This window comes from Aquarana catesbeiana, linkage group LG01 (assembly GCF_042186555.1).
Source record: "Aquarana catesbeiana isolate 2022-GZ linkage group LG01, ASM4218655v1, whole genome shotgun sequence".
In the NCBI taxonomy this organism is placed as follows: Eukaryota; Metazoa; Chordata; class Amphibia; order Anura; family Ranidae; genus Aquarana; species Aquarana catesbeiana.
Genome location: NC_133324.1, coordinates 420,629,069 through 420,654,991, shown reverse-complemented (window position 1 = coordinate 420,654,991; position 25,923 = coordinate 420,629,069). Strand labels below are relative to the sequence as shown.

The following is a 25,923-nucleotide window of genomic DNA, read 5'->3' as shown; positions in this document are numbered from 1 at the left end:
GTTGCATTTCTTTGTGTCTTTTATATCTGCCAGGAGTTTAGCTTTACTATTGTATATGCAAACAGTCAAAAATGTAAGATTAAAAACAAGTTAAATTTAAAATTAGACTTACAAGTGGTTTTTACTTTCCATTTGGAAACTTAAAAAAGTGTTGTTAAACTAAAAACAAGCCCCAAATGCAATACTATAACTTTCTTTCTGTGGAAGGTCTCATGGTTGTTTTAATCAGTTTGCATTCCATTTTTCTGTGCATGCCAACATTTGTTTTGGACTATTTCTTTTTTCAGCAAACATGAAAAAAGTAGCAGACAACTGCCTTATTTAAAATGCTGTATCCCCATCAGTATCTAAGAAATGTTTGTGGGAGTTTTATTCTTTCCATATGATTTTCTCAGCGTCTGGCACAAAGGATGCTTTCTGTCATTGTGCCCACTTATTATAGAGGGGCTGTTGGATTTATGTCACAGTGTGGAGTCGAGTTCTGTATTGTCTATTGTAGTTACAAAAACAAACTGAAATTGAAAAAAAGTATTATTAGCAGTAAATAGGTTACAATCAGTATTTTCCAACACATACAACATTTCAAACTGCTGCAAACTCCCTGAACAAATGAATTCTATCCACAAGTTTCTCTTTGTGCCAACACACATACATGGATCGATCAGCTGAGTGAAGCGATGGATTTTTGTAAGGAACACAATCAGAGCCTTTGGACAGAATATTTTCTCTTTTTACTAATACTTGCCTGCCTTAGAATATTATAACAATGTGTAAATACGCTTATATGGGATGGTTGGGTTTTTGCTGATAGAAATTACATTGTGGCTGGTAACTACATAGGGAAAGTCACTTTTTTACCTCTGCCACCCATAGGCACAGGCCTACTTTGCCAAATTGTAAATTCAGCCCTGGCTCGGTTTTTAGGTCAGTGCAATGTAGGATAGCATGCACACATGGCTGGTTATTATTTTATCTCAGGAAAAACAAAAGCAAAAATATACAATGACTATTACTCGCAGCAAGATAAACTAGGAATAATAATTGTCATCCTAAATTAGCCATACAAGGCAGCAATCACCTTATGTCTGTGGTTTATTGCATCCGATGGAGATTCATTTAATTTTGACCTATGCCCTGTACACACGATAGGATTTTCCGATGGAAAATGTGTGATAGGACCTTGTTGTCGGAAATTCCGACCGTGTGTGGGCTCCATAACACATTTTCCATAGGAATTTCCAACACACAAAGTTTGAGAGCTTGCTATAAAATTTTTCGACAACAAAATCCATTGTCGGAATTTCCAATCGTGTGTACACAAATCCGACGGACAAAGTGCCACGCATGCTCAGAATAAATTAAGAGACGAAAGCTATTGGCTACTGCCCAGTTTATAGTCCCGACGTACGTGTTTTACGTCACCACGTTCAGAACGATCGGATTTTCCGACAACTTTGTGTGACCGTGTGTATGCAAGACAAGTTTGAGCCAACATCCGTCAGAAAAAATCCATGGATTTTGTTGTTGGAATGTCCGATCAATGTCCGACTGTGTGTACAGGGCATTAGTGTAGAATTTGACTTATCAAATCATTTTGCAAGAGGATGACATCCCTGAATCTCTGTAATAGAACTATCATTTAAAAGCCCTGAACCCAGCTATCTCTTGGTGATTTGAAGCAGTGATTAATTAACTGCCTTTAAGTTTTTTTATTTGTTTTTTTTGTTTTTTTAGAGAAAGAAACAAACCCTGTATCTAGCTAAGAACAAGAGTAAAATCACTTGCAGATACAGATTTAAAGTTAGGAAAACAAATATATATTTATTTTATTTCTGTTCCAGGGGAAATACTATTATCTTTTAGTAGATTAAAGTGGTTCTAAAGCCTTAAGGTTTTTCACCTTAATGCATTCTATGCAACAAAGCCACCTTTGGACCACAACATTGACAATCTGTGGAGAGGGTAGTGTTAGATATACGAGCAGATTTAGATTAGACTTAACCAACAAATTAAAGCTGACCTCCTACTAACACTTTTTAGGCAGTTACAGTAACAGTTTTTCTTTTCTCTTGGGAAAAGAGAATTTTACATAAATGAATAAAAGATGATCATTGTAAGCACACTTGTAAGTATTTGCCATTTTGCTGGACAGCCTAGTCTGGTAAAGGAAATTGAAAAATAGCCCCATACTGGCCAGTCACTGGGTGAAGTTTTTTTTAAAAGTCTAAAACAAGAAAACTAAAGCAGCCCCCATGTTTAAGTAATGGCAAGCTGCAAAGTATTACATTTTTGGTTAAGGTACGCTTTAGGAAAGTGAGATTGCCAGGAAATCTGGAGGTTGAACAAGAAAGCAGCTCACATACACTGCGTTAGTTACATATAATTTTGTAAATGCAGATGTTATACAGTTGCACTTTCCCACGTTTGCATACATCTGCATTGGTACCCACCCTAACACAAACATGTGTTTATGTGGTGGGTACCACCTATAGGAGTTCAATGAGTGGGTGAAAACCTTTCTAAGAGTTTGTAAGTTCCTACAGAAAGTCAAAACTGTTTTCTGTGTTGGTCCTAATGTCTTTTAGGGGTGTTCCCCACTGCACTACACTGTGGTCAGCAGTATAATATTTGAACCAGACCTTGATGTTTGTCATTTTCTCATCTGCACACAGACTACTTGTCTCAAGGTACAATCCAGCCAGTGATGAACTTTTATAGATTTTTGGAAATTTGTATCTCCAGACAGTAGACAGCTCTAAATACTGTTGGGATAAATGTGTAAGTAAGGGCTATTAGATGATGTATGTATTAGCTTTACCTTAACATTGTTTTAAGAATACTTGTTTTGCTTTATATGCATGCAATAAAATTTAGCGTTCAAGTTCTGAAGACTTAATTGTAACATTTTCCAAAAGGAGACAAAGCCAGGTAATGCTCTTTAATGTATAGGATAGCAATAAAGACTTTTTTGGTGTAGATTCCTAGGCATATAATAGGAAAGCAGCATATGATCTATATGTTCAGTTAATCAAATATATATATATATACCTCCCTTGAATTTTGACACCCTGCAAAAGAAAGATTTTAGCCTAATATCCCTGATAGCCTGATACTTTGTATGTGCAACACAAGATATGTCAATTTACACAATAGGTTAAAAGGAATAAGAAAAGTTTTTTCATAAAAAGTTTGTTTTAGCTTTCCGGAATCTGAAGACTACCCATCCTTAAAAAAGAATTTGCCACCCACACAACCAAGACTGGATTTAATCATAATAAATCTGTTATACGCTGCCATATTCTGGTACAGATCACAAATGAGTTAACAAATTTTGAAATTGATTCCATGTGTCCATTTAGCTTAGATGAGGCTTGCAGCCCTTGCCAAAATGTGCCCAGTCTGAGTTGCTACCTGTGTGTTCCACCGTGTGTGCATGTGTATATGTATGTGTGGCTGCATAAGTGACATCTGAAACAAGCCTCTGGCTGTGATAATGAGACTGTTATGTCTAAGTGGGGGTGGGAATAATGAATGCTGAGCAATTATATCCCATAGAATTAAATCCTCTCTTTTGTTTTTCACCCTCTTTATCTACTCTTTGCAGAGTGTGGACCATGTCAAACAATATTCAACAGATGGGAATGCAAATAAACTTTAGTCTTCATAGGCAGGCAAATTAGTTAGACACCCACTTGCAAGTTACTTAATTCTTGGTGCACATGATACAGAAAGAGCACATGATAGCTTTACCAATCCCTTTAGACAAGAGCAGGAAGAAAAAAAAAAATGATCTTTATATCATTGAGGTTGGAGTTCTTGCTAATAAAGAAGCTTTTCCCATGATGCAGTCTGATAAGGATTGGCCTACATGTAGCCTAGCAAGCCACTGCTGATGGGTTCTTGATTAGGTGTCTTATCTCCCCATTCAGCTGCATCTGATGAAGGTTGCTGACAGCGTAATGGCTGGGAAAGCATCGGACAGCTCCATAAAATGGCAACTATGTTACGACATGTCAGCCAGGACGTGGTGGATGGTAAGTTGGCTTGATAACATTTTTTTCTTGCTTCGTAAGTTTTTGTCCACCCTTGAACTCCTCCTTCACTGTTGCAATGCACGTGTTGTAAAGTTCACTGTCGGTGAAGTGTGAGGCTCAAGTTCAGCTACAATGCCCAGACTATATCAATGAGTTAGATAAGATTTCTCTCCTTTGCTGTGGCTGGAGGTTTTGGCTTTCTTTATAAACCCAGACAGGACGATGTGACTTTTTCTTAACAAAAAGAGGAAAAAAATGTTTTCATCGAGCACGCCAAGTTGGATCGTATGCGAATGGAGCTTTAGAAGCAGTCTCAGGCAGCTATGTCATCACACTGTTGGCTAATTGTTCTTGAGATGATCCTAAAACAGAACAATCTGCTTCTTTAGTCTGTTTTCCTCCTAATAATTATTTAAAGGACTCATTGTGTCACGTTGTATGCAGCTTCCTAATCAGTATGTGATTGTCCCTTGCACTTCAGTTTAATTTGACGTCCTCCGTCCTTACAGTGAATACACTAATTGGAGCAATCACTGATTAATATTCCGCCTGGCGTAATTAAATTTACTTAATGAGGCTATGCATATTCCATCCTTTTTCCTTTCATTGTTTGCTAGAGCGTGGCTTTTTTTTTGCCCATATAATGCAGCTGTGATAGAGAGGGTGGATCTTCAAAACCACTTTTAATGTTACCGGTGAAGGAAAGCAAGCCACAAAGTTTTCTGAGCTTGGGAACAGTGGGACCAGTAACAAGTGTCTAGAGAAAGAAAAGTCTTTTTCTCCTCTCACTTCTGCTACATGGGATTTTTTTCCTCTCCTCTTCAGATACTGATTTTCTCCTCAAGAGACAATGGCCTCTTGTATGCAACAACGAAGCTGTGAATGGGGAACTGGACTGACTGACATTCCATTATGAATATTAATTTCATTCTTAGGTTGCTTTCTCTGCCAGTGTTTTTATTCTTTTCATTCTACACTTGATTGCCTTTGCTTGTTTTTTGCTTGGATAATTATTATGCTTACTGCTCTGAGTATCTTTTTACAATTAGTTCAGTTTTCAGACAATAGGCACTTTCATCTTGGCTCACTGATGTAGGAGACAGTGGACAGTGAGTTGTACTGTCTAAGCAGACAGCAGCTCTCTCATTATGGCTGATATCCTCTCTCAACCCTGCAAGGAATATTTAACAAAATTAATTTTGGTATAATTTTAAGAAAAGGTGGGTGGTTGCAACAACATCCTTCTTGAGCCTCCTGTGTGTGAGATTGATTTTGCTTGCTCAGTTGTATGATTTTCCTGTAGCAATCTTAAATACTCTTGTTTCTGTAGAATATTCTGACAGCTGAAAATGATATTCTACTACGACACGCATATAGATTTAGTTTAAGTTACTGTTTATGTACTCAAATGAATAATGAGGATTGACATTGAATCCAGTCTAGGTTCACGGCTGGGGAGATGACGAGAATTTATATTGCCTTAATCTGCTAGAGTGGAATAGAAATCTGATTTGTCACTAGTATTTGATAATAATCTATGTTAATAAATTGTTCAGAGAGCATTCAAACCACAGTGCTGGGAAAATGGCTTTATTGTGGGTCAGCATGTGCAGTTTGTTATGATCAGCTAAAAGTTCTATGAAAGCAATGTGTGCCAAATATGTGTGCGTTATAGTATTGTAACTGTGAGGTCTTTAGAGATGAGTCATGTGCTCAATATTACAGGCTGTTTACATCTGTTATGCCAACTGTCTAAAAAAAGATGGCTGGGTATGTCTGTTTTTTAGAGGTTTGTGTTTGCGTACAGAAGATATGAAAGTGTGTTTTTGTTTATTATAAATGAGTTAAATACACTCTATACACAATTTTTCTTAACAAATATGCAATTGATAGTTCCTTAAAATGACCACTATATATTGTGTGTTGTGTGTCAGTTTGCAGCTACATATTATACGTTAGAACAACGAAATAAAACAAATTATTGATTTTTTGTCTATAATCAATAATAAATGTAAAACACACACACACACACATATATATATATATATATATATATATATATATATATATATATATATATATATATATATATAAAATATATTTTTTGTGAATGTGTATTATATAATATTTCCACAAGTTATGCCCTTTTACATTTCTAACACTTCATTTTCAAAGACAAACATTGAAATGAGTTTGATAACATATTACAAATTACAAAGTGTGTTCTTGTCAAATTGCCTCAAATTAAAATACGAGCAATAGAATGAAATACGACTAGTAGAATTCCTACAAAAAATGTCTCTCATTTCTGTGTTCTCATAGGTTACTTGACCTAATTAACCTACATATGTATATAACATATATCTTTGCAACTTACCTATTTAACTTATGGTTACATACAAAAATATTCTCAGCTACAAGTTTATTTTTTCTAAGTGAAATAAAAGTGGCAACCTTTAGTATGTATAAGATAAGATGTAAAAATATGTAGTAATTAAGGTGGAATGATACTGAATAAAAAGCAAGAAATGTTTTCTACAATGATCTAACAAATTAATCTTCTACAATGAATTAATAAAGCATTAGGAGCATGATAAAACTTTTTTTAAACACTTTTTTGTTTTGTACATTTTAACTTATCTCTTGAAAGATAATTTTAAAATCTTTTTAAAGACAATAGAGTCAAAATAGAACTAACATTTTCAGTGACTTACTAAGATATAGGTTGAAGTGTATATTATTTTTTTCCCACATTACTGTATTATTCAGTTTTGAGATCTTATAACAAACTTTTTGAAATATAGATATGCAAAAAAGTTAGTAGACATAGAGCCAATTTACTAAAGAAGAAATGTTCACCTTAACCTGTGTTTTCTTTAACTACCCAATCATGTGCAGTGGAATTTCTGTGTTTTGCTTTTTTTTCTAGTTTTCCTAAACCTGATTGGTAATTAGAGGTGTACACAGGCTAGGGTGAAAACTAAGCCCCTTTGGTCACCAAGTGTTTTTACTGCTACTATTCACTAGAAACTTTTATAAAGACTGGGAACTGAGCCAGTTTAACCTATTTATACATAGGGCTGCAAATTAGAAAGAGGTACCTTATATGAAAACCCTCAATCCCTAGCAAATATTGGCTAATAAATCCCATATATATATATATATATATATATATATATATATATATATATATATATATATATATATATATATATATATATATATATATATATATATATATATATATATATATATATATATATTTTTTTTTTAAATACCCCTTTAATCTCAGTTTTTTTTTCTTTCGATAAAAAAATAAAGGTTAAACATGAGCAAGAAAACATTTACTTTTATGTAAGATCTGTGCATAACTGGGTATTAAAATTGATAAAAGCTTCACTGGACTAACTGAGCATTCTACTGATTTAGTAATAAAGATAATTTTGAATTTTGCCACAAAAGAAAAACAAACTATAAAAATATTCAACTTTTTAAACCTTCATATGCCAAGGCCTCTTATACATTTCACAATATAATGCCTAAATGCTGCCTTATGATGATATTAATTTCAAATCCTAAACCTGCTTAATTTTTTTTAATGAACCTAAAAATATACTTTTTGGGACATGTTGTGAACCTTAAACCTACACTGCAAAGCTGTAAATACACCAAAAAAAATGATAATCAAACTTTAAGTTTTTAAAGTAGGCATTTTGGCAATTCTGGCATTTGTTGGAAGGGCAGGTATAATCTTTTGCAGCTAATATTTTTTTTTAGTCAGCCTTGTTTTGTTAATAAAATAAAATTTATAGTAGCTTATCTTATTTTAACTAATATTTACAACCTCCTATAGGGTTTTAATGTGCATCTGATTAATGTCTACTATTACTGGTTACATCTACTAATGTCTGCATCTGAATAATGCTACAATAAAATGAGTGTCTTCAAACTGCAGCCTCAAATGACCTCATGACTGCTAAGAAGTCTGGGCATCTATCTTACTAAATAACATGCTGTGACCCACACTGCAGCAGTGCAAAGGAATCTAATTCTTGTGTGCTTTTGGTCTCCATACCAGTAGCTGATAGGTTCGGTATGTGGTTTGAGTTTGCTGCCTTCATGGGGTTACGTCTAATTCTGTGTGTTTGAGGCTTACTGGCCCGGGGAGATAATGTGGGAATCCACCAGACCGATTTCTTTTTAACTGTAATGCACTGCCTGTCCTTTGAACTGACATCAGCTGGTTTAGAAGTGTCAATAAGGGGATTTTTGATACGTCAGTTCCCTCACTATTAAAAGAGGATGTCACAACAGTCATATTGATAATGTGCTTTAGCTGTGATAGGGAAAATATAGGGAATGTGGCTAATAAAGTGCATAGGGAAAAATTGGTGTGGTGCTTTTTTTCCACTGGCATGACTGTTAAAGTTAATGTAAAGCCTTATTCAATGTCTTACAGAAAAGATATTGCTGTGTATCTTCCAGAATTTAGGAGCAAAGGAAGGAAGGGTTTTATCCTTTTTTCATGCTTTGTTACATCTTAATGCTGCTGGTGTTCTGCAGCCTCTTTATAGCCCAGATGTCAAGGATAACTTGCCACAAATTTGTGGCAGTGTTGAACTGCAAGTCTGTTAACTTGCTGCACATTTTCACTGGCAAGTTGTGCACTTGTAGAGCACTTGAAGCAGAAGTTCTAAGTGACACTTTTTCAACTTGTAGCAAATTTGCGTGGCAAGTTTTAAACAAGAGCAAAGTTGCAGTGGTGAGTCTGCAGCAAGAGCTCTGCAAGTCTACAGCATGAACATTCAGCCACAGTGACCCCTGTGGTAGGATGACTACATACACAACATACACAACATAACTGGACGAGAACTTGCAGCAGACTTGCAGAATGTTTGCAAAGAAAGTTGATCTGGAGTCATGCAATGCAGACTTGTTGCAATTGTGCAACAAACTTGTGAAGCCTGGCAAGTCTAGCAATAGCTTAGCAAGTCATTTTCAAACTTGCAGCACAATTGCTTGCTATCTAGGAGCTTGTCCATGTCCACATGCACTACAGTGATAACAGGCTTCATGTGTTTTTTCCAAATTTTTGATGGTTGTAATTGTTTCACAGGCCTTTTTTTGAAAATGGAAGGTCTGCTCTATTAAGATCACCGCACTACCAAAGTTGAATTACCTGTAAAGGCACTTCAAAAACAAAGCTGTTGCTAAAAAAAGAATAAAAGTACTTTCCTTGGTCCCGGTTCCAGGAAGTACGGGCGACGTTGCTGTGCCTCACTATTGTGCCTCTCTATTGTCTCCCGGGTTGAATGGGTACTAGAAATCCTGCAAGACTGTACTTCAGCCCATTGCAGAAATGTATTCCCAAGGATTTTTGATCACACAGCTTCCCCGGAAGGCAGCAGTAAGGCGTTACCCATGCTTACCAAATGCTTTAAAGCTGGGGCTGCTGTAAGTATTTATTTTTTTGAGCAACAAATTAATTTTTTAATCATCTTTGTGGGTGGGGGCGCTTTCAATAGAAGGTCCACTTCAAAAGGTAACAACAGTGGAATATGCTTGGGCAATGTGCATCAGCACAGTAGCTTATAGTTTTATTTGGGAGAGTACTTGACAGGCCCAAACAAGGAACTTTATAGTGTATCACTAGCTGTTATTTTCATGAAAGCTATCAATAAAATAAAAAATGCCTTTCCAAGTGATAATATCATGTTAAAGCTTATGTGAGATTTTAGTGGCTGGGATGAGGGAACCAGGCAAAATTCACTGGACGTTCAACGAATCCAATGGGAAGTACATAAACACTGAACATAGCACCAATGATACTGAAATCTATGGGACCGAATCTTGTTTTTTTTTTCTGGATTTTTTAATGTCTAATTTGCAAACTTTTGTTAAAACAGGGCATGGATAGCTGTATTACTTTAAAAGTGACATTGTTTTTTTACAAACAGCAGTTGGGGATCTGTCACAGGTCAGTGATGTCACTCATTATCCCTGGCCAGCCAGGGATCTCTCATTTGCGACAGGAGTAGTGGCAGGTCCACATCATTGGGCAGTGGGTCATCAGGATTAACGAGGAGCTAAATCATTAGATGATGTGATTGATGTTGGAATTACATCTGGGGATCTGTTTCTTTTCTTTTCTTAGGGGTCAATCACACGTGTGTCAATACACTGTATTTAAGTGACATTTAAACAGTGCTTTTAATGCCTCATAGCCGCCCTGTAATGCCTTTCATGAATATTACAATAGGCACCGCACAGTGTAGTATACACAGGTGTGGTATTATTGTGTTGTGTTAAAAAATTAGTAGCATGTCAGGAGGCCTTGCCGCCTATCAACCACCTCTGTTAATTTTATTGGTAGCACGCCGTAACTGCACCTTGACCATTCCTATATGGTGTGTTAGTGAAGCATTCATAAATTGTTAGCTGGGTGCTGGGGGGAAAGATAGTGGAAGTTCCTGTATCCCAGAATGCACTGGAAAATAATAGAGAACTAGGACAGAGCAGCTCCAGTCACTTCCTGGTTGTACAGAGCAGCCATGTGGTAACATCATTTGCTTCTGTGTGCAGTCAAAAGCATCAAGCCAGCCAGCAAAACTGACAGTGCCAGTCAGGAGCAGAGACATTAAGCATTATTGTCAGTGCCAAGCTTTTTGTGTCAGAAAAGTGTCCGTTCCTGCAAGTGTCAGTGCAAGCAAACAACCTTCCAGAACATGTCGGTACTAGGGATGAGCCCGATGTTCAAGTTCGAACATCGGGTGTTCACCTGTTCGCCGAATAGCGAATAATTTGGGGTGTTCGCGGCAAATTCGAAAGCCGCGGATCACCCTTTAAAAGTCTTTGGGAGAAATCAAAAGTGCTAATTTTAAAGGCTTATATGCATGGTATTGTCATAAAAATTGTTTGGGGACCTGGGTCCTGCCCCAGGGGACATGTATTAATGCAAAAAAGTTTTAAAAACGGCCGTTTTTTCGGAAGCAGTAATTTTAATAATGCTTAAAGTTAAACAACAAAAGTGAAATATTCCTTTAAATTTCGTACCTGGGGGGTGTCTATAGTATGCCTGTAAAGTGGCGCATGTTTCCCGCGTTTAGAACAGTCTGAGAACAAAATGACATTTCTAAAGGAAAGAAAGTCATTTAAAAGTACTCGCGGCTATAATGAATTGTTGGTCCCGGCAATACACATAAAAGTAATTGAAAAAAATGGCATGGGATTCCCCCACAGTCCATTACCAGACCTTTGGGTCTGGTATGAATATTAAGGGGAACCCTGAATGAAAATTGAAAAAAAAATTGCTTGGGATTCCCCCCAAATTCCATACCAGGCCCTTCAGATCTGGTATGGATATTAAGAGGAACCCCGCGCCAAAAGAAAAAAAAATGGCGTGGGGGTCCCCCTCACAATCCATACCAGACCTGATTTTAAGGGGAACCCCGTGCCAAAATTTAACAAAAAATGGCGTGGGAGTCCCCCAAAAATCCATACCAGACCCTTATCTGAGCACGCAACCTGGCAGGCCGCAGGAAAAGAGAGGGGGGCGTGACAGAGCGCCCCCCCTCCTGAACCGTACCAGGCCACATGCCCTCAACATGGGGAGGGTGCTTTGGGGTAGCCAAAGCACCGTGTCCCCATGTTGATGGGGACAAGGGCCTCATCCCCACAACCCTTGCCCGGTGGTTGTGGGGGTCTGTGGGCGGGGGGCTTATCGGAATCTGGAAGCCCCCTTTAACAAGGGGACCCCCAGATCCTGGCCTCCCCCCTGTGTGAAATGGTAACGAGGTACAAATGTACCCCTACCATTTCACAAAAAAAATGTGAAAATGGTAAAAATGACAAGATACGGCTTGGGACAAGTCCTTTATTAAAAAATAAAAAAATAAAAATGTCCCACCAAGTCTTCTTCTTCTTCTCTTGCTCCGCCAACGGACCGAAAAAGAAAAGCAAAAGAATGAGACCGACCTGCCTCCATGGGAGGCACCCGCCGTAATGACATCCTCTCGAGTGACCGCTCTTTTATAACTGAGGGCAGGGCCACACGGTGACGTCGCTGGGTGACCCCCCTCTGAAGCACGGGGACATCCCTATAGCTTTCCCGTAACGTCAGAGGGAGGCGGGGCCACACAGTGACATCACTGGGTTACCCCGCCCCCCTCTGATGCACGGGGACATCCCTATGGCTTTTTCTGTAGCGTCAAAGGGGGCAGGCCACCAGTCCCGTCCCCCTCTGACATTACGGGAAAGCCATAGGAATGTCTCCGTGCGTCAAAGGGGGGTGGGGGTCACCCGATGATGTCACCATGTGGCTCCGCCCTCAGTTATAAAAGAGCTGTCATCTGAGAGGACGGTCATTATGGCGGATGCCTCCCATGGAGGCAGGTTGGTCTTGTTTTTTTTTTTTCTTTTTCCGTCCGTCGGCGGAGCAAGAGAAGAAGAAGAAGACTTCGTGGGACATTTTTATTTTTTATTTTATTTTATACTTGTCCCAAGCCGTGTCTTGTCATTTTTACCATTTTCACACTTTTTTTGTGAAATGGTAGGGGTACATTTGAAGAGTCATTATAGCTGCGAGTACTTTTAAATGACTTTTTTTCCTTTAGAAATGTCATTTTGCTCTTGGACTGTTCTAAACACAGGAAACATGTGCCACTTTACAGGCATACTATAGACACCCCTCAGGTACGAAATTTAAAGGAATATTTCACTTTTATTGTTTCACTTTAAGCATTATTAAAATCACTGCTCCCGAAAAAAATGTCAGTTTTTAAAACTTTTTTTTGCATTGATACATGTCCCCTGGGGCAGGACCCAGCTCCCCAAACACTTTTTATGACAATAACTTGCATATAAGCCTTTAAAATTAGCACTTTTGAATTTTCATGTCCGTGTCCCATAGACTTTAACGGTGTTCAAGTGTGCGAACAAATTTTGTACCTGTTCGCATGTTCTGCTGCGAACCAAACCAGGGGGTGTTCGGCTCATCCCTATTCGGTACATGGAAATGACAATGCCAGCAAGTGATGAAGGCCGATATTAATGTATCAGTACTCAAAGAAGAGGTGGGCAGATTCAATAACTATTATTGAGACAAATATCAGCTATGGAATCCAATCACTGACAATCAAAAGGCAGGTGAACTTTTGGGGGTACGCCAACTCATGGTAAAGAGTATGGAAATGCCCCTTAGAAATGCTCTACTTATTGAAGAAATCACAGGGAAGATTATTCTGGAAGACCCATGGGGTTGTTTGTTCCACAGGACAGAGGGGCTTAGTAGAACGTATAAATCTTCAATAATTCCCATCTTATTGAACTCAACTAAAAGCCTAATACCAAAAAATGGCAGGAGGCAGAGGGTCCAAAAATCCGGGACTGGATAGCTAGGGTTAATGAAACCTACATTTTAGAGAAGGCTGAGGTAGCAGATACAGTGCCGGGGGTTGGAGTTGACGGCAGGGATAAATGGATCAAATGGGTATTGTTTAAAAAATAATGGAGATTTGCCAAAGTGATTATAAGATAATGTATTGGAACACACAGAGAGTCACTGAAGGATGTGGGGGGGGGGGGGGTTGTAGCGTTAATTAGGGGCTGCATGGGTAATAATGAAGTGTTTTCAGGTTTGTGATATTTTGAAATATGGGCCTACTGTATTTTTATATAAACTAAAAAAAGAATTGAAAAAAAAAAAAAAGAAATGCTCTACTAGACTATGGAATGCACACAATACTGGCGCTGCACCTTCCTCTTTTTCCACTGGGACATTCTTTCCATGTTCATCTTGAGCAGGACCAATGGAAGTGTCAAAGAGATCAAAGTATGTGAATCCATCTAGCAGAGAATTCACAAAAATGCCTGCTATCACATAACAACCTAACCACGTTGAAAAGCAGATGATTCCTCTACATCATTTCCCCTTTAGGCCCTTCCCCCTAGAAAAACAACACTTTCACAGTGATGACCATTTATTCTTTCTTCATTATCAACACATGTGTGAATGAGCCCTAATAAAGGACTTTTTCATTAGGTGTTTTTTTTTGTAAACTTTCTCCCTTTTTGTTTGTGAATGAGTAACAAGAAGTACTATATATCCATACACATTTACTTGGAGTGGGTACCTTGCAAGAGGAAAGGCTTTGGCATGGTATGGTTCCAGAGGGGTTAGGTGCACATTTGTTGCCCCCTACTATCAAGACCATCATTTTTATTGAAAATTATTTTTCTTACTTTTTTTTTCCTAAGACCACCATTGCCGCAATTGCTGTTGGAAAGGGGGACATCAGAATGTGTGGGGTGACCACTAGGGATGAGCCGAACCCCCCCCCCCCGGTTCGGTTCGCAGCAGAACATGCGAACAGGCAAAAAATTTGTTTGAACACCATTAAAGTCTATGGGACACGAACGTGAAAAATCAAAAGTGCTAATTTTAAAGGCTTATATGCAAGTTATTGCCATAAAAAGTGTTTGGGGACACGGTCCTGCCCCAGGGGACATGTATCAATGCAAAAAAAGTTTTAAAAACGTCCATTTTTTCGGGAGCAGTGATTTTAATAATGCTTAAAGTGAAACAATAAGAATGAAATATTCCTTTAAATATCATGCCTGTGGGATGTCCTTAGTATGCCTGTAAAGTAGCGCATCTTTCCCATGTTTATAACAGCGCCACAGCAAAATGACATTTTTAAAGGAAAAAATGTAATTCAAAACTGCTTGCGGCTGTAATGTATTGTCAGAGCCTGGCAATTTAGACCTTCAGGTCTGGTATGGATATTAAGGGGAACCCCACACCCAAATCTTTTAAAAAATGGCGTGGGGGGGCCCCAGGCACTATATACTCTGAACAGCAGTATATATACTATACGGCCTGCCCTATATACTCTGCAGAAAATTGAGCCTTAGGTGTTGGTGGTATAAAAACACTGTAAGCCCTCACAGTTACTCTTGGTGGGCATAGGAACGGGCCCTGCTGTGAAATATTATATCAAGAATTGTAATTACATGCCCCTGTTAAACAGGGGCAGAAAAATTGGGCCTTGGGTGGTAGTGCCACAACACTGTAACCTCTCACAGATACTCTTGTTGGGCGCAGGAACAGGCCTTGTGTTGAAATATTATCTCAAAAATTGTAATTACATGCCCCTGTTAAACAGGGGCAGAAAAATTGGGCCTTGGGTGGTGGTGGTGCCACAACACTGTAACCCCTCACAGATACTCTTGTTGGGTGCAGGATTGAGCCCTGCATTGAAATATTATATAAAAAATTGTAATTACATGCCCCTGTTAAACAGGGACAGAAAAATTGGGTCTTGGGTGGTGGTGCCACAACGCTGTAACCTCTTACAGATTCTCTTGTTGGGCGCAGGAACGGGCCCTGCTGTGAAATAATATATCAAAAATTGTAACTACATGTCCCTGTTAAACAGAAGCAGAAAAGTTGGGCCTTGGGTGGTGGTGGTGCCACAACACTGTAACCCCTTTTCAGATACTCTTGTTGGGTGCAGGAACAGGCCCTGCATTGAAATATTGTATCAAAAATTGTAATTACAGGCTCCTGTAAAACAGGGGCAAAAAAAGTGGGCCTTGGGTGTTGGTGCCACAACACTGTAACCCCTTAACAGATACTCTTGTTGGGTGCAGGAATTGGCCCTGCGTTGAAATATTATATCAAAAATTGTAATTACAAGCCCCTGTTAAACAGGGGCAGAAAAAGTGGGCCTTGGGTGGTGGTGGTGGTGCCACAACACTGTAACCCCTCACAGATACTTTTGTTGGGCGCAGAAACGGGCCCTGCATTGAAATATTATATCAACAATTGTCATTACATGCCCCTGTTAAACAGGGGCAGAAAAATTGGGCCTTGGGCGGTGGTGCCACAACACTCTAACCCCTCACAGATACTCTTGTTGGGTGCAGGAACGGGCCCTGCTGTGAAATATTGGATCAAAAATTGTAATTACATGCCCCTGTTAAACAGGGGCAGAAAAATTGGGATTTGGGTGGTGGTGCCACAACACTGTAACCCCTCACAGATACTCTTGTTGGGTGCAGGAACGAGCCCTGCATTGAAATATTATATAAAAAATTGTAATTACATGCCCCTGTTAAACAGGGACAGAAAAATTGGGTCTTGGGTGGTGGTGCCCTAAACTAAAAATATAGTTGGAAACTAGCATCATCAAGATTGAGGAGGAAAAGGATAGTCAGCATAGGCAGACTTCAAAGGATCCCACATCCATAGCAAATTCAATCAGTTACATCAGCATCAGGTGCTTGATAGCTGCTGATCCAAGACTGATTCATTTTTATGAATCTGAGCCTATCAACAGGGTCTGTGGACAGGCGCAGTCTTTGATCCGTTACAAACCCTCCAGCAGCACTAAATGTGCATTCAGAAAGCACGCTGGATCCAGGACAGGCCAGTAGCTCAATTGCATATTGAGCAAGTTCTGGCCAGTGGTCCATCCTCAAGACCCAGTAACCCAGTGGATGCTCTGTTGGAAGGTCTCCAAGTCTGCTCTTGCCCCTAGATATTCCTGCACCATGTAATGCAGACGCTGGTGATGGTTGCTTGAACCGATCAGACCTTGGCGCTGAGGACTGAAAAATTGTTCAAAGGCATCGGTCAGCCGGCCACCTTCTCCACCGCTCTTCCTCTAAATGAACAAAGCCTCAGCAACACGTTGTCCAGCACCAGGAAATTTTAACCTCCCAGGGTCTGGAAATGCGTTGTGCAAACCTTCCTTCAAGGCCTCCTGAAGATGTTTCATCCTCTGCTCCCTCTGAGAAGGCAGGATGAGTTCTGCAACCTTAATGTGGATCAAAAAGGCTTGCCAGTCAGTAATGACTCCTCTCCTTGATACCACGAATCCTAGGGTCCTTTCCCAGGCTTTGCAGAATCAGGGAGGCCATGCAGCATAAGTTTGCAGAGGCATTCGATTCTGAGTCCTCTGGGTCACTAATGATCACATGATCCGTAACTACCTCCTCCCAGCCACGTACAACTCCTTAGGTTTCTGGGGACTGAAAACCATCCCTTGAAGACTGCTGCCGAGTGTTATCCTCTACATCTATTCTGACACAATCGTCCTCCTCTTCTTCCTATGTGTTTGGCGGGCCCTCAGGAATGCTATCTGGGTAAAGGGGGCCTTGAGAGGTAAGGAAGTCCTCTTCTTCCTCCCGCTGTTATGCCTCAAGTGCCCTGTCCATGATTTCATGAAGCGTGTGCTCCAATAGGAAGCCTAGAGGGACAGTGTCACTGATGCATGCATTGTCGCTGCTCACCATCCTTGTGGCCTCCTCAAATGGTGACAGGACAGTGCATGCATCCTTGATCAATAGCCACTGGTGTGGCAAAAAGAAGCCAAACTCCCCTGACCCTGTCCTGGTGCCATACTCGCACAAGTACTCATTGATGGCCCTCTGCTGTGTGCGCAGCCACTGCAGCATTGCCAACATTGAGTTCCACCTGGTGGGCATGTCACAAATGAGGAGGTTGGTGGGCAGGTTGCATCCCCTATGAATGTCAGCCAGCTGAGCACTGGCAGATCCTGTAAGCCTGGGTACCTGCTCAAGAACTGCTGCACCATCAAATTCAGGAGGTGTGCCATAACATGGAACATGGGTCAAGTTTCCCTGTCGGAGGGCGGAGAGAAGGTTGGTGCCATTGTCGCATACAAGCATTACTGGCTGAAGCTGGCATGGCATCAACCACCTCTAAGCTTGCCCCTGCAGAGCTGACAGAATCCCTGCCCCAGTGTGGCTCCTGTCCCCTAGGTAGACCAACTCAAGCACCGCATGGCATCTTTTAGCCTGACTGCTTGCGTAGCCCCTTGAACACTTAAGGAGCACCGCTGGTTCAGAGGACAAATTAGCAGAAGAGGCCATAGAGGAAGAAGAAGAGGAGGGGGTGGAGGAGAGAGCTGTGGCAGAATCACCACTAGCATTTTGGAGGCGTGGTGGCAGAACAAGCTCCAACAACACTGAACCCTGTCCTGCATCCTTCCCAGCTGCCAGTAGAGTTACTTAGTGCGCCGTGAAGAAACAAGGAAAAGGTGCGCCTCTGAGTATGTATCAATAAAACCTTTATTATAAAAAACAATATCCACTCACATGGAAGATGGCAAATCTGCATTCAAGCATGTCTCTGAATGAGAGGAGAAGAGAGGGACTGCAAGCTTCAGCATGTCCATAAACGGCTGGCGAATCCACATGAGATGATGTGAGGTGGTGGGGCACAGCGGTCTTTCTCTTTGACACACAGAGCAAAGATGTAATGGTATGTCGAAAACATCCAGGCATGTGTTGGTTCCAGGGGAGGGGGAAGGAGGACGCCGGGTCCTGTCACAAGCAGTGCCGTGATGTAGTCGGTCTCGTCTGGTAGCACGGCCGTGGAAAGGGAACCAGAACGAGGCTTGGCATGCACAGCAAAGCATGGCGTGGAGCCGTGACGTCACAAATGTGCGACGCGTTTCCGAGTATACAGGCTATGGATGGTGGGCATAGCAGCACTCCTTTGTCAAGCATGGGATGTGTGGGTCTAGGCAAAATCTTATAGTCTCCACAGGGGGAGGGGCCAGATGAATACACATTAGGTTTAACACATTGTAGGCACAAAGGGGCTAGAGGGTAAACAGCATATCAGGAAACAATTAAATAAAAATGGCAGAGTAATACTTGGTGGATAAAAATGCATGAGAAAATAGGGAAATAATTTGCACAATAGCATTATCTAATGAATACATATACCACCAGATAAAAAAATAATAAAGGGAGTGGGGTATAAATATGTACGGGGTACGTTTATTACATGAGAAATAGTAAAAGAATGACGGATGGGGTTGGAGAAAAGGAGAATCCGTATATTAATATTTAAAAGAAAAAAGGGAGGGGGGGGGTAAAGATAAAAATAGGGTAATGGGTGAATATATTATATAATATTTTCCATAATATATTTTACATGAAACATTGTGGGGGATGTAAGGGAATATATATATATATATATATATATATATATATATATATATTCCCTTACATCCCCCACAATGTTTCATGTAAAATATATAAAAAAGGTAATAAAAAATATATAATATATATATATGACACAATATATATAGATAGTAGTCACTGTATGATGGGGGGGAACAGAAAGGGGAGGGGAGAGGTGGAAGGGGGGGGGGAGAGAAGGGGGAGGGGTTTGGGGGGGAAAGGGGGGAAGTGGGTGAAAAGAGGGGGGGGAAGGGAAGAAGGGGGGAGAGAAGGGAGGGCGGAGGATTGGGGAGGAGAGGGGGGGTGATGGGGGCAAGCCAATACTTACTGGAATGGACCGAATCAACTCCCCCCATATATTAAACACAATGTGTGAAAAAAGATACTTGTGGTGAAAAAATGGCAGAGAATGGGTGAATAAAAGATCAATGTAAACATCCAGGCTAATAATAGATAACTATAGTACAGTAACAAATTATAACACCGTGGCGATTTCAATAGCCTCGTTTAAACCACTGGGCGAGAGGACATCAAGAGTGTAGATCCAGAATGTCTCTCTCGCACACAGTTTTTTAAAACACTCTGCTGCAGTGAGTGATTTGGAAATTTGCTCAATCATCCAAACTTTTAGGCTAATGGTGGATTTTTTATGGTGCTCAGCGAAATGTCGGGGAACGCTGTGTATGTCCTTGCCACCCTCAATAAGCCTACAGTGTTGGCTGAAACGTCTAAGGGGGCAGATTGTTCGACCAACATAAATTAGGCCACAAGAACATGTGAGGCCATATACTACAAATTCAGAAGACCAATTGTAGAATTGATCTAACATGTAGGTTTTTCCTTTGGAGAGAAATGATTTCTGACCATGTTCAATGAAAGAGCAGGTTTTGCATCGGATTTTTTTGCACTGATACATACCAACTAAAGGTATGAGAACTGTGGGGTTGGTACATGTATTAGTTGTTTTAATTTTACTGGGGGCAATTTTACTTTTAAGGTTGGGAGCTTTTCGGTATGTAACTCTTGGTACTGGGGGGAGGGTAGTTTTTAGGAGGGGATCTTGTAACAAGATATCCCAATGTTTGTTCAGAATGTTCTCCATTTTTTTATATTGGACGTGGAAAGTGGGGATGAATCTGGTAGAATGATCTATTTTGTCTTTTTCTTGTTTAGTGGGTTTTCCTTTTGCATACAGAGCACATGCTTCATCTACCAACTCTTTGGGGTATTCTTTGTCAGCAAATTTTTGTTTGAGTGAAATGCTAGCTGAGGCATAGTCGCTATCCAAAGTGCAGTTGTTTCTTAAGCGACAAAATTGTCCTTTAGGTATATTTTTGGTCCATTTTGGGTAATGGCAGCTGGTATAATGTAAAAAAGAGTCACCTGCCGTGGGTTTGGTGTAATTTTTTGCTATTATATTCTCGCCTATGTGGCCAAATTCCAAATCGAGGAAGGCCAAGTTGGTTGGGTCAGAGACATGGGTGAATGTTAGTCCATACGGGTTGTGGTTGCAATGATCAACAAAAAGAGCAATGAGGTTGGGGGGACCATCCCAGATGATTATTATATCATCGATATAACGCCCAAAAAAAACGAGATTGGATGAGTAGGGGTTGTAGTGCCAAATAAAGTTTTTTCCCAATACTCCATTGCTAGGTTTGCATAGGATGGGGTGAAATTGACTCCCATAGCAGTCCCTTGGATCTGTAGGAAAAATTCATCATCAAAAGTAAAATAATTATGGGTTAAACAGAAATTTGTGGCCTCCAAGATGAAGGCAACTTGTCTGGGATTAATGAGGGGTTCCTGGGCAAGAAAAAATTCTAGGGTCATTAGGCCAAAATGGTGGGGGATGGAAGTATAAAGAGAGGCGACGTCAAGGGAGATCCACGTGTATGTGGGTTGCCATCTGTAGGGCGCTAAAAGTTCTAAGAGGTGAGTGCCATCTCTGATGTATGAGGGCAGCTGTTGAACTATGGGTTGTAGAAATAGGTCAATGTATTGACTGAACCCAGTGGTGACGCTGTCCATGGCAGCCACAATGGGTCTGCCAGGGACATGTAAGACTTTTGTGTACTTTCGGCAGATGATAAAAGTAAGGAACCTGATAGAAGTTTTTCCAAAAAAAAGAGTTTGTTGATCACTCCTTTATCAAAAGCTGACTGAATGAGACAGTGGGCCTCAGAGGAAAAATCACTGGTGGGATCTTTGGTAGGTGGTTTGGTCAGAGAGGAGTCTGTGAGCCTCTTTCATATAGTCGGCTTTGTCTTGTACGACTATGCCACCCCCTTTGTCAGCAGTTTTGATAATAACATCAGTGGTTTGAATGAGAGATTCTAGGGCTCGAGTTTCAATAACAGAAAGATTGTGTACATGGGGAGGTATAGAGGACGATGACTGGCAGAGCTTAAGGAAGTCTGCATACACAACCCTATAGAAGCTTTCCAGGTAGGGGCCCTTGGACTGTGCAGGATAAAAAACTGACTTGGGTTTGAATGATGAATGTATGATGGGTGGTGAAGTGGCCAAATGCTGAGTGAAGAGGCTAAGTGTATCCTCATCCTCAGTAAGGGTTTCTAGAGCATCTATTAGATCCCCATCGTATTCAAAATGATTGGAGGACAAGGGGGGGGGGTAGATGGATCATTCACAGTGGGTTTGCTCTGTTTGGCGTGAAAGAACCTTGTTAATGTGAGATTGCGGATGTATCTATTCAGATCCTTGAATAGAAGAAAAGGGTTGGGCTTATTTATTGGGGCAAAATTGAGTCCCCTATTAAGTAAGCTTATATCGGCATTGGAGAGTTCTAGGGAAGATAAATTAAAAATCTTCATAGTTTGCGGAGTTTTGGTGTGTTTATCTCTAGATTTGTTACCTCATCCTCCTCTGCAGCCTCTCCGGTAAGTTTTCTTTTTCTTCGGTTGGCTCGAGGAGGACTGTGCACTAAAAAAGAGGGATCAGCGGGCAAGGAGGAATATGGAACTGAAAGTGTGGATGTGGATGGGATGGGGAGGAGGGTGACCCTAAAACAAGAGGATCTGAATGGTCTCTCTTGCTGGATCTAGGGAGTAGATACCAGAGGGAAGATCCGCAATATTTCCAGATTGAATCTCCATAAATTCATCTGTAGTATTACTGAGGGCATTTTGGTGAGATAGGTCAGCAACCTCATCATGTTTGGTTGAGGATGTGACTTCAGATGAGGGGCTATGAGTCTGGTGGAGAATGGATATGTTAGTGGTAGTGATAGGGTTGGTACCTTTTTTCTTGTAGGAGGGTCTATTGTAAAATTTATTGAGGTCAGCTAATAAATTGTTAGTTTTATTGGAGTGGGGTGTGCTGTGAAGGAAAGGTAACGTCCCTGCCCATGCTTGCTAGTCCATGAGTTAGCGGATATATGCACCTTACTGCTGGCCGCCCTGTCCAACGAGGCCAAAACATTGCCTTCCACATGCTGGTAGAGAGCCAGAATGGCCTTCCATGAAAATAAATGGTGTTTTGGAACCTGCCACTGAGGTACAGCACATTCCACAAATTCACAAAAGGGGGCAGTCTACCAGCTGAAAAGGCAGCAGCTGCAGTGCTAGCAATTTGGCCAAGCTAGCATTTAGACGCTGAGCATGTGAATGGCTGGGACTGAATTTCTTTTTATGGTACAGCAACTGGGGAAGGGAAATTTGCCTGCTAAAATCAGGTAGATTGGCTGCAAGTACTTGGGACACCTATTGCTATACCTTCATTCCTCTCAGTGAAGGTTTTTGAGAGGACTGGAGGTATAGTAGTGTTGGAGATCCCAGATGAAGAGCAAGGAGAAGCCCGCCTTTTTTCTTTGATGTGGGTCTTTCAAGTGCTGTTGCCAACGGACTGCATGGCAGGTCATCATATATCTGGTCAAGCATGTGGTGCCCAAGTGGCTGCTGTTCTGGCCACGCTTGATACGCTTCAGACATAGGTTGTAAACATTAACGGTGCAATCTGCTGCACATGTGTTGAAAAAGGCCCACACCAAGGAACTTTTTAAAAGTCAGCGGGGAGTCAGCAGCGCCCTGCACCTGCGGAGCTCTGTGGTGTGATGCAATAGGGTGGCTGCCTTTAGGCTGCCCCCTAGACGACACCCTGCCTCGTTGGAGTTGTGCCTCCTCCTCTCTTCTCTCAGGCACCCAAGTACAGTCAGTGACCTCATCATCCCCTCCCTCCTCGTCACTGGAGGAAACTTGGCAGTATGTTGCGGCTGGGGGAACATGACTGCCAGTTTCTTGTCCTTCTGTGGCACCCCCAGCTGCGTTGGATGGCAAACTACTCTGAGCCTGGGTGACATAGGATGAGGAGGATGAGAACAGCTTTGTTACCCACTCCACCTGCTCTTCTGCATGTTCTGGGTCAATAACACAGCCATCAGCAGAAAAAAAGGACAAGTGTGCCCCAAGGCCACCTGCAGAGGATGCACCATGTCCACGACCAGCACTGTTGACTGTAGACACAGAGGTTGCTTGCCCTCTTTTAGTGGCTTGTGAGTGTCTGCCTCTCCTTTTTGGCCTTCTGGACATGATGTATATTTTGTTTTGCAATACCACACTACACTGTATTAGATACTGTGTAAGCCACCAGAAGTGTACTAGAACTGTACTCACTGTATTAGATACTGTGTACATCGCCTGCACTGTATTAGTAACTGTACTACGGCTGCACTGTATTGTGTACTGTGTACACCACCAGAAGTGTAGTGGAAACTGTACACATTGTATTAGATACTGTGTACACCGCTTGCACTGTATTAGCAACTGTACTATGGCTGCACTGTATTCACCACCAGAAGTGTAGTAGAAACTGTACACACTGTATTAGATACTGTGTACACCGCCTGCACTGTATTAGCAACTACGGCTGCACTGTATTGTGTACTGTGTACACCACCAGAAGTGTAGTAGAAACAGTACACCACGGATTTAGATATAGGCTACACTGGATGCAGAGTATATATATATGAATATAATATAATAATATAAGAAATATACACAAGACTGTAGTCTCATGAGTACACCCCTCATGTTTTTGTAAATATTTTATTATACCTTTTAATGTGTCAACACTGAAGAATTGACACTTTGCTACAATGTAAAGTAGTGAGTGTACAGCTTGTGTAGCAGTGTAAATTTGCTGTCCCCTCAAAATAACTCAACGCACAGAAACCTACAGTATCTCACAAAAGTGAGTACACCCCTCATATTTTTGTAAATATTTAATTATATCTTTTCATGTGACAACACTAAAGAAATTACACTTTGCTACAATGTAATGTAATGAGTGTACAGCTTGTATAACAGTGTAAATTTGCTGTCGTCTCAAAATAACTCAACACACAGCCAATAATGTCTAAACCGCTGGTAACAAAAGTGAGTACACCTCTAAGTGAAAATGTCCAAATTGGGCCCAATGTGTCAATATTTTGTGTGGCCACCATTATTTTCCAGCACTGTCTTAACCCTCTTGGGCATGGAGTTCACCAGAGCGTCACAGGTTGCCACTGGAGTCCTCTTCCACTCCTCCATGATGACATCACAGAGCTGGTGAATATTACAGACCTTGCGCTCCTCCACCTTTCATTTGAGGATGCCCCACAGATGCTTGATAGGGTTTAGGTCTGAAGACATTCTTGGCTAGTCCATCACCTTTACCCTCAGCTTCTTTAGCAAGGCAGTGGTAATCTTGAAAGTGTGTTTAGGGTCATTATCATGTTTGAATACTTCCCTGCGGCTCAGGCTCTGAAGGGAGGGGATCATGTTCTGCTTCAGTATGTCACAGTACATGTTGGCATTCATGGTTCCCTCAATGAACTGAAGCTCCCCAGTGCCGGCAGCACTCATGCAGCCCCAGACCATGACACCCCCAACACCATGCTTGACTGTAGGTAAGACACACTTGTCTTTGTATCTCTCACCTGGCTTCCGCCACAAACGCTTGACACCATCTGACCCAAATAAGTTTATCTTGGTCACATCAGACCACAGGACATGGTTCCAGTAATCCATGTCCTTAGTCTTCTTGTCTTCAGCAAACTGTTTGTGGGCTTTCTTGTGCATCATCTTTAGAAGAGGCTTCCTGGGAAGACAGCTATGCAGACCAATTTGATGCAGTGTGCGGCATATGGTCTGAGCACTGACAGGCTGACCCCCCCACCCCTTCAACCTCTGCAGCAATGCTGGCAGCACTCATACGTCTATTTCCCAAAGACAACATCTGGATATGATGCTGAGCACGTGCACTCAACTTCTTTGGTCGACCATGGCGAGGCCTGTTCTGAGTGGAACCTGTCCTGTTATACCACTGTATGGTCTTGGCCACCATGCTACAGCTCAGTTTCAGGGTCTTGACAATCTTCTTATAGCTTAGGCTATCTTTATGTAGAGCAACAATTCTTTTTTTCAGATCCTCAGAGAGTTCTTTACCATGTGGTGCCATGTTGAATTTCCAGTGATCAGTATGAGAGAGTGAGAGCGATAACACCAAATTTAACACACCTGCTCCCCATTCACACGTGAGACCTTGTAACACTAACAAGTCACATGACACCGGGGAGGGAAAATGGCTAATTGGGCCCAATTTGGACATTTTCACTTAGGGGTGTACTTACGTTTGTTGCCAGCGGTTTAGACATTAATGGCTGTGTATTGAGTTATTTTGAGGGGACAGCAAATTTACACTGTTATACCAGCTGTACACTCACTACTTTACATTGTAGCAAAGTATCATTTCTTCAGTGTTGTCACATGAAAAGATATAATAAAATATTTACAAAAATGTGAGGGGTGTACTCACTTGTGAGATACTGTATATAATACACCACCTGAAGTGTATTAGAAATAGTACACCACAGAATGCACTGTAGATATAG

The 25,923-nt window shown here is 41.0% G+C and overlaps 1 protein-coding gene across 2 annotated transcripts in view; it reads left to right on the top strand.

Annotated features, from left to right (window-relative positions):
- Positions 1–3,923: 3,923 nt before the first annotated feature.
- NFIB (nuclear factor I B) overlaps positions 3,924–25,923 on the top strand; it is a 595,118-nt gene continuing 573,118 nt past the window's right edge. For both annotated transcript variants that reach the window (XM_073635597.1, XM_073635538.1), the window contains exon 1: positions 3,924–4,034. In XM_073635597.1, the coding sequence (XP_073491698.1) occupies positions 3,939–4,034 (96 nt within the window). In that variant the 5' untranslated portion in view covers positions 3,924–3,938. The remainder of the gene's footprint in view (positions 4,035–25,923) is intronic.